The sequence below is a fragment of the Magnolia sinica genome, chromosome 3 (assembly GCF_029962835.1).
Source record: "Magnolia sinica isolate HGM2019 chromosome 3, MsV1, whole genome shotgun sequence".
In the NCBI taxonomy this organism is placed as follows: domain Eukaryota; kingdom Viridiplantae; phylum Streptophyta; class Magnoliopsida; order Magnoliales; family Magnoliaceae; genus Magnolia; species Magnolia sinica.
This window is the reverse complement of record NC_080575.1, coordinates 109478485-109492351: the sequence shown is the minus strand read 5'-3', so window position 1 is coordinate 109492351 and position 13867 is coordinate 109478485. Positions and strand designations below refer to the sequence as shown.

The 13867-nt window shown below is 42.3% G+C and overlaps 1 protein-coding gene across 1 annotated transcript; it reads left to right on the top strand.

The window, feature by feature from the left end:
* Nucleotides 1-1530: 1530 nt before the first annotated feature.
* On the top strand, nucleotides 1531-13185 carry LOC131240666 (beta-glucuronosyltransferase GlcAT14A). Its single transcript, XM_058239052.1, has 4 exons — nucleotides 1531-2385; nucleotides 2731-2806; nucleotides 3260-3375; nucleotides 12489-13185. Exons 1-4 carry the CDS (start codon nucleotides 1809-1811, stop codon nucleotides 13004-13006), a joined length of 1287 nt encoding a protein of 428 aa, XP_058095035.1. The 5' UTR covers nucleotides 1531-1808; the 3' UTR covers nucleotides 13007-13185.
* The last annotated feature ends 682 nt before the right edge of the window (nucleotides 13186-13867 follow it).

Sequence of the window (13867 nt, the reverse complement as noted above, 5' to 3'; positions counted from 1 at the left end):
CGATGCCACCATTAAAAACTTCTAAAGGCCACAAAAAAGTTTTCAATCAAGCCTATATTTATATTTTCCCTTCTTTAATGTCTTTGTTAACTTTTGAACAGGTTGGATTTTGAAAAAACATCATGGTGGGCCTTAGAAAGGTTTCAACGGTGGGCATCAATCTTCCCGCTGTTTTTTATAGTGGGGTCCACTAAAGCTTTAGATCTGCCTCATTCTCTTGCTCATGGCTTAAAATAATATCTCCAAATGGATGGATGTTGCGGATACAACACATACATCATAGTGGGGTCCACAGAACTTGGTGACGTCACTTCCGTAGAGTGAGGCCCGGTGTTAGGAAGCGGATTGTGTGGTAAATCACTACGCTTAGCGTACTGAGTAAAATCTGTGAGGTCCACCATGATTATTTATTTTATCCACTTCGTTCATACATTTTAACAGATAATTTTAGTACTTCAACCAAAAAATGAGGTACATCCAATGTTCAAATGGACCACACCACAGGAAACAGTTGAATTGAATGTCTATAGTTGGAAAATACTTAAGAGGGCCACAATAGTTTTGGATCAAGCTTATATTTGTTTTTTTCCCTTCATCTATGTCTGTATGATATTATAAATAGGTTGGATGAAAAATAAACATCACTGTGGGGCCTAAAAAGGATTCAACGGTGGAAATAATTATCCCCACTGTTTTCCAATGGTATGATCCACTTGATCTTTGGATATGCATTAATTTTGGGCTCAACTCCTTAAATTAGATGAAAAAACGAATGGACAGCGTAGATAGACCACATACATTCAACGTTGCCCAACTTTGTTTGCTTAGTACGATGAGAGCCTACTTAGTAACTTAGTATGCAATTTGATTTCCCGTACGGATTGGCGTGGCCGGTGGTCGGTGCTCTATGGGCCCCACCATGATGTATGTGTTTCATACACTCTGTTCATCCATTTTTAAAGAAGGGAAAATATAAATATAAGCTTGATTGAAAACTTTTTATGGCCTTTAGAAGTTTTTAACGGTGGCGTCACTTTCCCCACTATTTTCTATAGTGGGGTCCACTGGAGCTTTGGATGTCACTCATTCTTTGGATTTCACCCTAAAATGATCTCTCCATATGGATGGACGGTGTGGATACAAAACATATATCATAGTGGGGCCACAAATTCAATAGTAGCTAGCCAATCCTCGCCCATCCTCACCCACACAAGGGTGTCTTGGGGCGGGAATCGGACCGCACCAAGGTTTTTTGCGGGATGGTTCGCAGGAGACCATTAGTCTCTCTCTCTATATATATATATATTATCTAAGCGGTTGGCATGCCACCCCATGTTAGCTAACAAATGGGACATGTGAAAGATCCGGAGGTTATGATAGCATAGATTAACGTGGGTTATGGTCAACTCACACCCCAATCGACCCAACCTGAGTTTGAGTCAGGTTGTCTTGTCCAGATCTTCCCGTTGGATTTGGGTGAAAAACGCCATCTCTTTATTAAATCGAGCTGGGTACCAGTTGAGGAAATTCGAGTCAGGTTAGAAATAATCACATGTATTTAGGGTAAGTTGGGTCAAATACAGAGGATTTTGGGTTGAAAATCAGGATGTATTGGTGGGTTGACCCTAACCCCAAACCAAACCCAACGCGCCCTAGTTGCATCTCTAGTCTAGAAGCGTTTACCTGACCCGGACGCAACTGGTGGGATCCGAAACAGACTAGATACCGACAGAAAGCAACCCTCTCCCCTCCTTTCAGACATAAAATCCCAAGTCTCTTACCAAGCCCACTCTCCTGGTTTTCCGAAAATGCAGCAACTTCCTCCATCTTCGGCGGCTTCTTCAGCATCTCCTCCGCCTCCACCTCTAAATCTACATCCCTCTAAAGAAGCGAAATCCCTCTACTGCCTCATCGCCACAATCCTCGTCTCCCTCATTTTCATCCTCTCTTTCTCCCACAGCTCCTCCTCCGGCAGCCCCTCCCTCGTCCGCCCCGCCCCCAAGCTCCTCCTCCTCAACCCTTCCTCCACTCCTTCTCCTCCCTCCATCGCATACCTCCTATCCGCCTCATCCGGCGGCTCCGACCGCCTCCTCCGCCTCCTCTCCTCCGTCTACCACCCCTCTAACCAGTACCTCCTCCACCTCGACCTCTCCGCTCCTCAGCATCAGCGCCACAGCCTCGCCCTCGCTGTCCAGTCCGTCCCTGTCTTCCAAGCTGCCCGCAATGTCCACGTCCTCGGCAAGGCCGACTTCGCCGCCGATCCGCGCTCTCCCTCCACCCTCGCTTCCACCCTCCATGCTGCCGCTATCCTTCTCCGTGTCGCTTCCCGCTGGGACTGGTTCATCAATCTCTCCGCCAACGATTACCCCCTCGTCCCGCAGGACGGTATACCTTCTCCTCTCGTCCCGCATGTTTCAAATAATTGTGGTGGGGCACACCCTGTTGTATGCATGTCATCCACTCCCCATTGTGAAAATTGGATGGCCCAAAAATCATGCTGATCAAATCATCGCGTGGCCCACCTGATGGTTGGATCGACTTGTTGTTTTGGGGCTATATATTTTCATTATGGGGCAACCATATTAGACCAGTTGGATTCTATGCATACACCTTAGTGGGCCCTACACCCGAACTAGTTACAATTATATTTGTATAATACAGGCACATTCTCAAAGAAATTACATATGTTGAGGAATTGAGGGCCTTGATTTGAATTTTGATGGTCTGCAGACCTTCTCCACGTGCTGTCGTTCATGCCAAGGGATTTCAACTTTGTTCAGCATAGCAGTCATATCGGTCGGAGAGAGTATGCACATTCCAATTTTACTTTTCTTTGGCTTTAGTGGTTTCTTTCCTTAGCATAATTATTCAATTAATGAGGTTAGCTAAGCCATCATGCGTGTTTAGTGCTGATTTTTCACATGCAAGCACACATGTGCAAGATCCGAGGTTTCTGTCAGATGCAACACACTGATTATATCTTCTACCTAAAAAGTCTGGCTGTTTAACTCCTCAGGAGGGCCACAAAGTACAAAACAAATGGTTGTTACCATCACTCAGCCTGATTTTTAGGTGGGAAGAAAAAAATAATGTGACCCAGCTGATGCAGAGCTTGGATCTCGCACACATGTGGCATGTTTTGTATTTATTGGCACACATTCTTACGTGTGGATGGCAGGGCTTTACTTGCATGTGGACTCAGCAAACCTCTAATATCATAGATGTTAACGCTGGATTTATCACTATGATGGCGTTGCAGATTGCGTAAAATAAAGCCAATTATTGTGGATCCTGGCCTCTATCTTTCATCGCAGAGTGAAGTATTTTATGCGACGCAAAAGCGCGAGTTGCCAAATGCCTACAGGCTGTTCACAGGTTAGTATTTGTGATGTGTATCATCTGAATGCTTCCCTTACTCAATTGATTGTCAGTTATTACGCTCATATGGTGCCTTAACTACTACCCATGAAAACATAAAACACTCTTAATTTCCATTGCTTTAATTAAACCGAAAGAATGGACTCATAAACTATTTAATTCATGGAAATCAATGTTCGAGATATTGGAATGTATCGTACATATCAAGAGTATCGTGATGAATTCATCCAGCAATATGATACAATGTCCACATCACGATTCAGGAGCCTAGATAGGTGAGGTCCTCAGATTGGAGAAGTTTGGTTGAGGAGCCTAGTTCTCGACTTGGCTTCTGCTCGTTGGATGCTTGTATTTTATTGATTTTGCTTTATGGCTTTTATGGGATATTTCCCGTGGTTGATGTTCTCTTGTTTCATGAGTGACGAGAGGATCAGTCAATCTTGTATTCAACTATATCTTTAATATGTTGTTTGTCTTCTCAAGAAAATATTTAAGGGTCAAGGAATGGGATGGGTACAAGTTCATGGAAAGGATGCAAGTTATCAAAAAAAGATTAAAAAGTGGAGCGCCCATTGTACCAAAAAAGAAACATGCAAGATTTGAATAAATTGGCAAAGAATAAATTTGAATAAATTGATCTTGAAAACAGCAATAGGAAGGAGAGCATGGGAGGAGAGAAGAAAGAGTGCGGAGTTGAGGAAAGATTTAATTGAAGTATTTAGGCAAGAGGAGATTGTTTAAAGGTAGAGAGACCTAGAGCGTTATGGCTCAACAAGGATGATCTAAGTACGGCCTATTTCATCACGTTCTCAAGACAACCGTAAAATATTATAATCCCTAAATTTATACCCAAAACCCTAAATTCCAGCCTGAACTCATAAAAGAAACCCTCCAACCTAAGGCTCAAGTATAGTTTCAGTGAAGGAATCGGCTTTATGGTTAGAAATGGGGAGAGAATTGGCCTTATGGGAGGATGTGTGGGTTGGGGAGACTCCTCTCCTAATAGCCTTCCCGAGAGTGGCGCATTTAGAGTTGGAAAAGGAAATTATGGTATCTAAGTACTATGATATCAGGTCTGAAGTGGTGTGGAATCCCCATTGTTGAAAGAATATGCTTGATGAGGAAATTGAAGAGTTCGTGAGGCTCCTCGATTGTCTTCAATCTCAAATGCTGATCAAAGATGAAGGGGACAATGGTGTGGTTAAAAGATAAGTCGGTTCGCTTCTTGGTTCAGTCTGACCCTCTGGCAGAATGAGAGTGATAGCATGTGAGAGCACACAACATATGTTTGGTACCATGGGGCCTCTTCAAAAGTAGCAACTTTTGGGTGGCTTGTTGGTAGAGAGAAGGTTCTCACCATCGATAATCTTCAAAAGAGGTTTGTGATTCTTCTAAATGTGTCATGTGTATGGCGAATGCCAAGTCTATCAGTCATCTTTATATTCATTATTTGTTCACAAGTTGGGTATGAAGCTCTCCTAGATCTTTTTGGTATATCCTGGGTTATGCTGGAATCAATTAGGGAGCTCATCTTGCTTTGTCATGGTGTTTGACTTAAGAGGAAAGCTTGGGATCTTTGGAGGTTGGCTTTGTTAGCTACTTTATGGTCTATATGGAGAATGGAAGGTATTTTCAGAACAAGTCTGTTATAATGGAGGATGTTGCCTCCAAAGTTAAGGGTCTAGTAGTGGAATGGGCTTCTTGTATAAAATCTTTACAAGATTGTAAATTTTTATTTTTTAGTAGTAATTTTTGCTCTTCCTCGGTGCTTTTCTAATAAATAGATCTGTTAGACTGTTACTAAACAAAAAATAAAAAATAAGACAACTATGGCCTAGATCCACATTCCAAACCTTTAGTCAGTCCCTAACCAAAACTTATACCCATAAGCAAACCCGTGCCCTTACAGTCCCTAAAACCTAAAATTCACATCCAAAATGGTGTAACAACATTTTTGTTGAAGTATATCGAATATATTACAAAGTTATGAAGTCCATAGTTCCAGACATAGTATATACTTAACAAACAAAAGGTGTAACAACATTATTGTTGACCAATACCCAAAATAACGTCGTAATACCCAAAGCTATCTCCTGGAATGAGATTAATCTAGAAGGATGGGAATTAAATAACAGAGAAAAGCTGACTTCTCAAACTAATAATGAAGTAGAATCAATTATAGAGTATCCAGATGGAAAAGCTGAAATCAATTTTAATCCAAAATTAAGGGAACCTTCTATAAGGCATTCTACCTCCTCAATCCCAACTACTCCTTCTCAAAAGTCTTTTTCACAACCCCAAAGACATTCTACTCAAATGCCCCCCAATAAAATCGCTTATCCAGTCTATCCATCTGAAACCAAACCTACATCTCATGAATCTTATAATCCCACAAAAAAGATTTTGAAAAAAGGTATCAGATTAATATGATATCCTTCTCAGAATTCCAATCTACTAATTTTCAAATTGATAAAAAAAAATAATAATAATAAATCTCTCATACAAAACCTCAAAGCTCATCCTCTAAAAAACTGGTTTTTCAAAAACTTCACCGAAGAAGAGCGTGCAAATATGAAATCCTTATGGTTTCAAGAATTGCAAAATCAAGAAAAGAATATTTTCTTCTTCACTTAGTCTTCCCGATATCATCCAAAAACAAACTCATAAATGGGAAAAACCCCTAGAGGAGAAACAGTAACACAACCCCTACTTCCTCTTCGATTAATCAAAGTAATGGAAATGACCGCAACTCCAATTAAACAAGAATCCCCATTTGAAGATGACAGACCTGCAACGTATAAAGATTTGTCACACATAATTGAACAAAATAATTATACAAATATTTACTCACATTCATTAGGAAAACAAATAAGTTGAAAGTATCCCAAATGATAAATCATCTACTTCATCAGAACTTCGCCCAAAAATTCCCATAAATATACAAACAATGTTCACTCTATAAGCATGTTTGCAAGTGGAGGGATATAATCAATTATGAATTCTTCGTACTTTGTTTTGTGTGATTCCTATGTGGTGCCCACGTGGCGCAATGCATGATTGTCTAAAGATCCTTGGATAAGAAGCACATGACCTGAGAAATAATCATGTTTGGATGACCACAATGATATGGTTAAAGGGCACGCAAAATGGTTGTGAGGGTAAATTGGTCTTACCATTCATTTGCAGGCCCTTGAATAGCCGTGGTTATCCGGTCGAGAAGGTAGGCCATGTGCAATCCACAATGCACCCCTCGTATCCAATGGTGATTGTAGCTAGGCTCTCACTTGGAACCTAAAGATATGAATTCACACACATTGAAATGAGAAGAACACAACGGAACCTTATGCTACAAGTGTATAGTAGTATATAGATCTACGTCTGTAAGTGTATGAGATGTAGAAATGTGACTAAGAATGCACATGCATGAAAACATGTAAGTAGTTTATAGATAAATGCTGCTAAAACAAAATAATTAGACAAAGTAAGAGATGCTCCAGTGCTCTTAAAGCTCTACAAGTTTTTTTTTTTTTGAAGAGTCACAAAAATTATATTAAAAGAAGAGAGATACACAGAAGAGCGGGGCCGCTAAGGAAGCGAACCACCTAAGCTCCAAGGAAAATAAAATTACAGCCCTTGAGGTTATCTACATTAGTAGCCCATTCTAAGATAAATTGTTTTGCTCTGCGCACTAAAGACTCCACCGATTTTGAATCGTTTCTAAAACATCTTCCATTTCTTTCTTCCCAAACGGCCTACCAAACAGCCAAAAGCGCTATTCTCCAAATTGGAGTTCTTTGCTTTCCTAGGCTGACACCATGCCACGCCTTAACAGCCGACCTGTTGTGTCGGTAGAGCACCATTTAATTCCGAAGGGGCATAATATTTCTGGCCAAATCTGATTAATATATGAACAATGAACGAACAAATGATCAGCCGTCTCTTCTTCAGCCATGTAGCATAGACACACATTAGTAAGGATCATCCCCCTCTTCCTTAAATTGTCGACCGTAAGCACCTTATTCTTTCCAACCAACCACCCGAAAAAGCTATCTTAGGAGGAACCGAGTAGTACCAAATCCGGTTTGTCATTGTTTGTTCATCGGGGAAGGGATTGCTATCCAGAGTTTTGTACAAAGACTTAACCGAAAATAAACCAGATTTATCAACCCTCCATATTAGCTTATCTTCAGACAAAAGATTTGGCTTGCTTTTTGAAATTCGATCGTGGGTCGCATACTCTGCAATCTCCCAGTCCTGTAAATTTCTTCTGCATTCCAGATTCCATTCCAAATTCCTCCAAATAAAGAAAGACACTTTGCTACTGATATGGCTTGGTTTGGAGCAATGCGGAATATGTTTAGAAAGTCCACTTTAAGGGCTACTTCTCCCACCCATATATCTTCTCAGAAACGAACGTTTTCTCCGTTTCCAATGTCGAAACCAATGCCTTTGAGGACCTCATTTTTCATGGCTAGGACACCCCTCCAAATGGCCGAGACCCTGTAAGAAGAATAGTCCTTGGTCCACCACCAACCTGTTGAGCTACCATACTTGCTTTTGATTAACTTGTTCCATAGATTCCCCTTTTAACCCCTAGCCTCCAAACCCACTTGCCTAAAAGAGCCCTATTCATTGTCTTGAGAACTTTTATCCCAGTTGCTTCTCCTTGAATGTGCTTGCACACCTCCTTCCATTCTAACAAGTGAAATTTCCTTTTCTCCTCTTTCCTGTGCCAAAAAAAGTTGCGTCTAGATTTTTCTAGGATAGCTAGGACTAAGGTAGGACATCTGAACAATACATAAAGTATAACGAGAGATTCGATAAAGCCGACTTAATTAGGGGGACACCCCCCCCCCCCCCCCCAAAAAAAATAAATAAATAAAAAAAATAAAATAGACATCTGCATTTCCATCTAGCAAGGTATTTGTTGAATCTATCTATGACCTTGTCCCAGAGGGATTTCAGAGGCTTTCCAATGCACGATGGAAGGCCCACAAAGGAGGTCGGGAAGCTGCCTGCGGAACAGTTAAAGAACTCTGCGAAAGAATTGATCTCTTCCTGTTCTATGTTCACCCCAAACATCTTGGTTTTTGCCATGTTAACTCTCAAACCGGATACCGCCTCAAAACATCGGATCGTTGTGCGCAGATTTCTCACTCTCTCCTAATTTGCTTCATTGAATAGTAACGTGTCCTCTGCGAACTGGATATGAGAGATTGGATTGTCCATACCCTTCACTCTGATGCCGCTAAGAATACCTTCTTCATGACCTTTGGTTAACATTCTGGATAGAGCCTCCCCGACTATAAGGAAAAGGAAAGGCAACAATGGGTCCCCTTGTCGTAACCCCCTGGAGCTTTTGAAAAAACCTTTTTTTTTTTTGGGGGGGGGGGGGGGGGGGGGTTTAGAAGAACAGAGAAGTGTGCCGACCCCATGCACTCCCCTATCCACCCTTTCCATTTCTCACCGAAACCCATACGAGATAACATATATTGAAGGAACCCCCAATCCACATGGTCGCATGTCTTCTCAAGGTCAAGCTTGAATAGGATACCCTTTGATTTAGATCTGTGGCTGGAATCTAAACATTCATATGCTATTAAGGCACCGTCGATGATTTGTCTGCCCGGAATGAAAGCGCTTTGGTATCCAGATATCACATTCTCTACCACCTTCTTTAAGCGAGATTCCATAACTTTAGCAAGGATCTTGTATGGGCCTCCAATTAGACTTATTGGTCTAAAGTCTTTGAAGCAAGTTGCACCCGAAAATTTGGGGATTAATGCAATGAAAGAGGCTCCAAGCCCTTTAGAGAGACGCCCTCTTTCGTAGAATTCGCTGAAGAAGTCCATAACATCACTCCGAAGTTCTTCCCAGAACATCTGAAAGAATATGATTGGGAAGCCATCAGGCCCAGGAGCCTTGTCTCCTCCCAAGTCATCCTCCGTTGCCTTGACTTCTTCCGGCGAGAAGGGGACCTCAAGATTTTTGACGTCAACTTCCGGTAACCTATCTACCTGCAGGAAATCTAGATCAGGCCTATTCCAGTCTTCTCCTAGGATCAAGTTGCTAAAAAACCTAATTGCCTCTTCCGCAATTTGATCTTTATCTTCAATGCGTATGTCGGTCACCTCTATGCTATTGATCCTGTTGTATCTGAGATGTGCGCTGGCTACACCGTGAAAGAACTTCGTGTTTTTCTCCCCCTCTCCGATCCATTCAGATCGCGAGCGTTGCTTCTAAGTAATTTCATCTTCTAACACTCTAGCTGAAACATTTTGAATAAATTGGGTTCTATTTGTCAACTGTTTTATTGACATGGAACCTCCTTCTGCACTAATGTCAATTTTGTGCAGGTCTAACAGCAGCAAATCTATTTCCCTTGCCCTTATACACAAATCCTTCGCTCTCCACTGTTTAATCTTCTCCTTCACGAGTTTCAGTTTACTGCTCAACCTGCAGCTAGCGAGCCTTCCACTACAAAACTAGACCACCATTCTTTAATAAGTTGCGGGAAACTTGCTATCTTCAACCATGAAATTTCGAACCTGAAGGGTTTTGGGCCCCAACTCTGATCTTCGGCTATGAGGATCACCGGGCAGTGATTTGATGTGATTCTCGGAAGGACCGACTAGGACACTAAAGGGAATAACTCGATCCAATCGGTGGATACCAAAAATTTGTCCAGTCTGGAGAGTCGGTTTCAATCTCCTGTTGGTCCAGGTAAATCTAGAGCCTAGTAGGGGAAGCTCCACTAGCTCCTGATTGTTGATCCAAGAAGAAAAATTCCGCATTGCTGGAGAAACCTTGGTACCGTGGGATTTTTCTTCCGCATATCTTGTAATATTGAAATCCCCGCATAAGAACCAAGGGCCGTCGAATCTGCCCCTTGTAGCACTAAGTTCCACCCAGAAGTCGTGTCTGCTATCTTCCAATATAGGACCATAGACTGAGGTAATTTAATGCAGGGGCATTTTCACACCGGGTTCGAGTGGGGCTGCTTGTGGGATGATAGGGGCACACTCGGGGTGGGTGCGGCCCACAGAGGAGGTCTCGTGTTCGAGACTCCTCACCGGGGGTGATTAATGCGCATTTCACACCTGGCTCGAGTGGGGTAGCCCATGGGATGCAGGGATGCACTCGGGGTGGGCGGCCCATGTGATTTGGGGCCCACGAAGGGGGTTCGGCCAAGGTCCTTACCCATGCAATGTGGGGCCTGGGCTATGAGATAAATAGATTAATTTGCCATACTCTAACAGTTCGAGCTTTTAGAGCAAGTGGTTAATTGTCCTGTATCAAATTGGTATCAGAGCAGGAGGTCTCGTGTTCGAGACTCCTCAATGGGGGTGATTAATGCAGGGGCATTTTCACACCGGGCTTGAGTTGGTCGCTTGTGGGATGCAGGGGCACACTCGGGGTGGGTGTGGTTCGAGCTTTTAGAGCAAGTGGTTAATTGTCCTGCATCATAATTAGACAGAGGAAATCAGAGGAGTTGTTTTTTAGGATAACCGATAGAGAAAAATCTCCCTTCCAGCTATTCTTCAGGGACCAAACAGATGATTTCCACGCCACTAGAATACCTCCTGCACTACCAGATGCAACCAACACTGCCCATTTTGCATCTTGGACCTTCCAGAGAGAGCCCATCAGTTGGTCGAAGAACTTTTGAACCTTCGTCTCCTGGTTGTGTTGGTCCGTAACACATTCAATGGAACTACAAGGCAAAAATCACACTGATCAGAGGAGCCAATGCATCCTTGATTTGGCCTTATTTTCTATTAGCCAATCCCTTTTCCAAGCCATGGATGGAATGGTTACAATTGCCAAAAAAGAAAAGAAAAAAGATTTTTTGTAATCATAACTCATAAGCAACACATAATGGGCCCAAACACGGAGATAGATCAAATTGTTGGTTGGACCTACTTTTGTGTAAACAATCATGACCATCGAAATTAAAAGCCATTGATCAAATGGTTAATATTTGTCAGGTTGATGTGATGTTTGCATGATAGCTTATGAAATGTGCCTTGGACCTAATGAACAGTCTGGATCAATGATTTGAACTGTCCAAGTGTCCCAATGCTACCAGGATCACTGTAACTGATAGTGCGTGAGCAGTGGAGTGTTTCTAAATGTAAAATTTTTGCCTGATAGATGTGTCCATACATGTTTGTTACAGTTGTGAGAATGTCCCTGTTTTATTCATTCTAGATCTTGTTTCCTTCTTTTTTCACACACACACACACACACACACCACATGGGCACTTAGAACCCATGATCTCAAATGTTGAAACACAGCTGGTCTACCATTGAGCCATTGAATCGGACCCCATTCAAGATCTTTTTATGACCAATTAACATCTTGAATGAGTGTGTATAGAGAATTGTTACAATAAAAGCATAAGCCTTGTATTCTTCATTAAGAACTGAATCTGTTATAGGTAGGGTTGTACACGAACCAAGTTAGCTCGCTCGACTCGACTCGACTCGAAAAAGCTCGATTCGAAGCTGAGTTCGAGCTGATTTTTTGAGCTTGAAAAAATTTCGAACCGAGTTCAAGCTTGCACGAGCTCAACTCGACTCAGATCGAACCCCAACTCGAATTGAACTCGGATTGAACTAGTTTGGCGACTCGGTTACTTTGATATTGATGTTGCTCACCAATTGTTTGATGAAATGAATTAATGAAGTGTCGGCTAGTGGCAAGGAAGGTATGTATATGAAATAAATATTATTTTTCCTTGATTTTGATGTTGCCTATAAGGTGTTTGATGAAATACTTGTAAACAGCTGCTATTGTTTTACATACAGTGAGAAATTGAAAGTGCACTGCATGTGTTTGTGAAAATGCCGCAGAGGCTTTATTTTGGCTTGAACTTGGCTCGAACTGGCCCGAGCTGCTGACTGAACTGAGCCAAGTTCGAGCTGGGGTCACCTAGTGGTTGAGCCGAGGCCAGCTCGACTCGGTGTACACCCCTAGTTATAGGTTGCTGCCAAGCTATTCCATCTGTGCTTCTGTATAGAGTTGCTGTCTTCAATCGACTCAGTATTCTGTTAAATGGAAACCAGAAAGGATCAAACACTCAGGACCATGACTTTCTCCCATGCAGGCTCACCCTCTGTTATATTGAGTCGAAAGTTTATCGAGTTCTGCATCTTGGGCACGGACAATTTACCAAGGACTCTTCTAATGTACTATGCGAACACGCATTCATCGCAATCAAACTACTTCCACACTGTTGTCTGCAATTCTAGGGACTTCAATAAGACTACTGTCAACTACAACATGCACTATGTATTGTGGGACGAACCCCCCAAACGGGAGCCACGCACGCTCAGCATGAATGACTTCGAAAAGATGGTTGAGAGTGGGGCAGCCTTTGGGACACAGTTCCGCAGGGATGACCCAGTTCTTGAACGTATTGACCGGGAGCTCCTGAAGCGTGGCCAGGGCATGGTCGTGCCTGGTGGCTGGTGTTTAGGTGGAGATGACAGTGAAGATCCATGTACTGTTTGGGGCGATGCTGATGTTCTGAGACCTGGTCCAGGAGCTGAAAGGCTCTCGAAGACTTTAGTACAACTTCTCTCCAACGGCACTTTCCAGTCCCATCAGTGTATATCTGAATGACACACAACATTGAGAAAGCTCAGGTGATTGCCAGGCTTGCAATTTTTGTTATTTGTAATTGGTTTGGGTTGTGGGTCAATTTTGTATCGATTTAATTTACAATGGGAAGGGGTTGTATTATTGCTGGAAATGTTGTAATGCAATTGCATGCTATTGATGATGTGGCAATGGTTTGGTTCCAGTGGGCCCTGGTTACATATCCCCCTGATCATGGATGTATGTAGCTGCCCAGGAGGTATTATGCATTGCTGGTTTTCTGTTTGTCAAGATAGGATCTGTGGTCACAGTGATTCAAACAGCTGATATTACGTGCTATTGTGGATGGCCAATGCTCTAGAAATCTCCAAGGTATGGAACAATCTGACCTTCTATTGGTGATCTGCACTAGAAATAAAAATGCCAGGGTTGCAATTGCAAATATCTAGGATCAGTTGGGTTGAGACGAGTTCCACAATTAGGATTCTGGTTCAGCCCAAACTCAAAACGGTTGGTGTATAGCCAAATAAGGTCGGGTCTGGGTCGGGTCTGGACTGATACAGTCTAGATCCAGGTCGATATATTTGAGCGGGTCTGCTGGGTCAGAGGGGTTGGCCTAATTTCTAAGACCCTATTTAATTTTTTTCCCTTCCCTTTGAAGCACCCAACTGCATGCTTTCTTTTGGGAGGTCACACGCTAGTTATGTGCTGATGGTATCCTCCAACCAGCACAGAAGGGCCCGTTTGCATACCACCAGATAAGTTGCTTTTTTCTACTTACAGCAGTAGTTTCAGATAAGTAATTTTGGTTTATGATTAGTTATAAGTAACTTTTTTACCTAATCACTTCAGTTAATTTTTGTCTATATCTTTTCAACTTTTCAT

Coding starts and splice junctions, on each gene's coding strand:
- LOC131240666 (XM_058239052.1), top strand. CDS start 1,809: ATGCAGCAACTTCCTCCATCTTCGGCGGCTTCTTCAGCATCTCCTCCG. Junction 2,386..2,730: donor CCCCCTCGTCCCGCAGGACG/GTATACCTTCTC, acceptor GATGGTCTGCAG/ACCTTCTCCACGTGCTGTCG. Junction 2,807..3,259: donor AGTCATATCGGTCGGAGAGA/GTATGCACATTC, acceptor ATGGCGTTGCAG/ATTGCGTAAAATAAAGCCAA.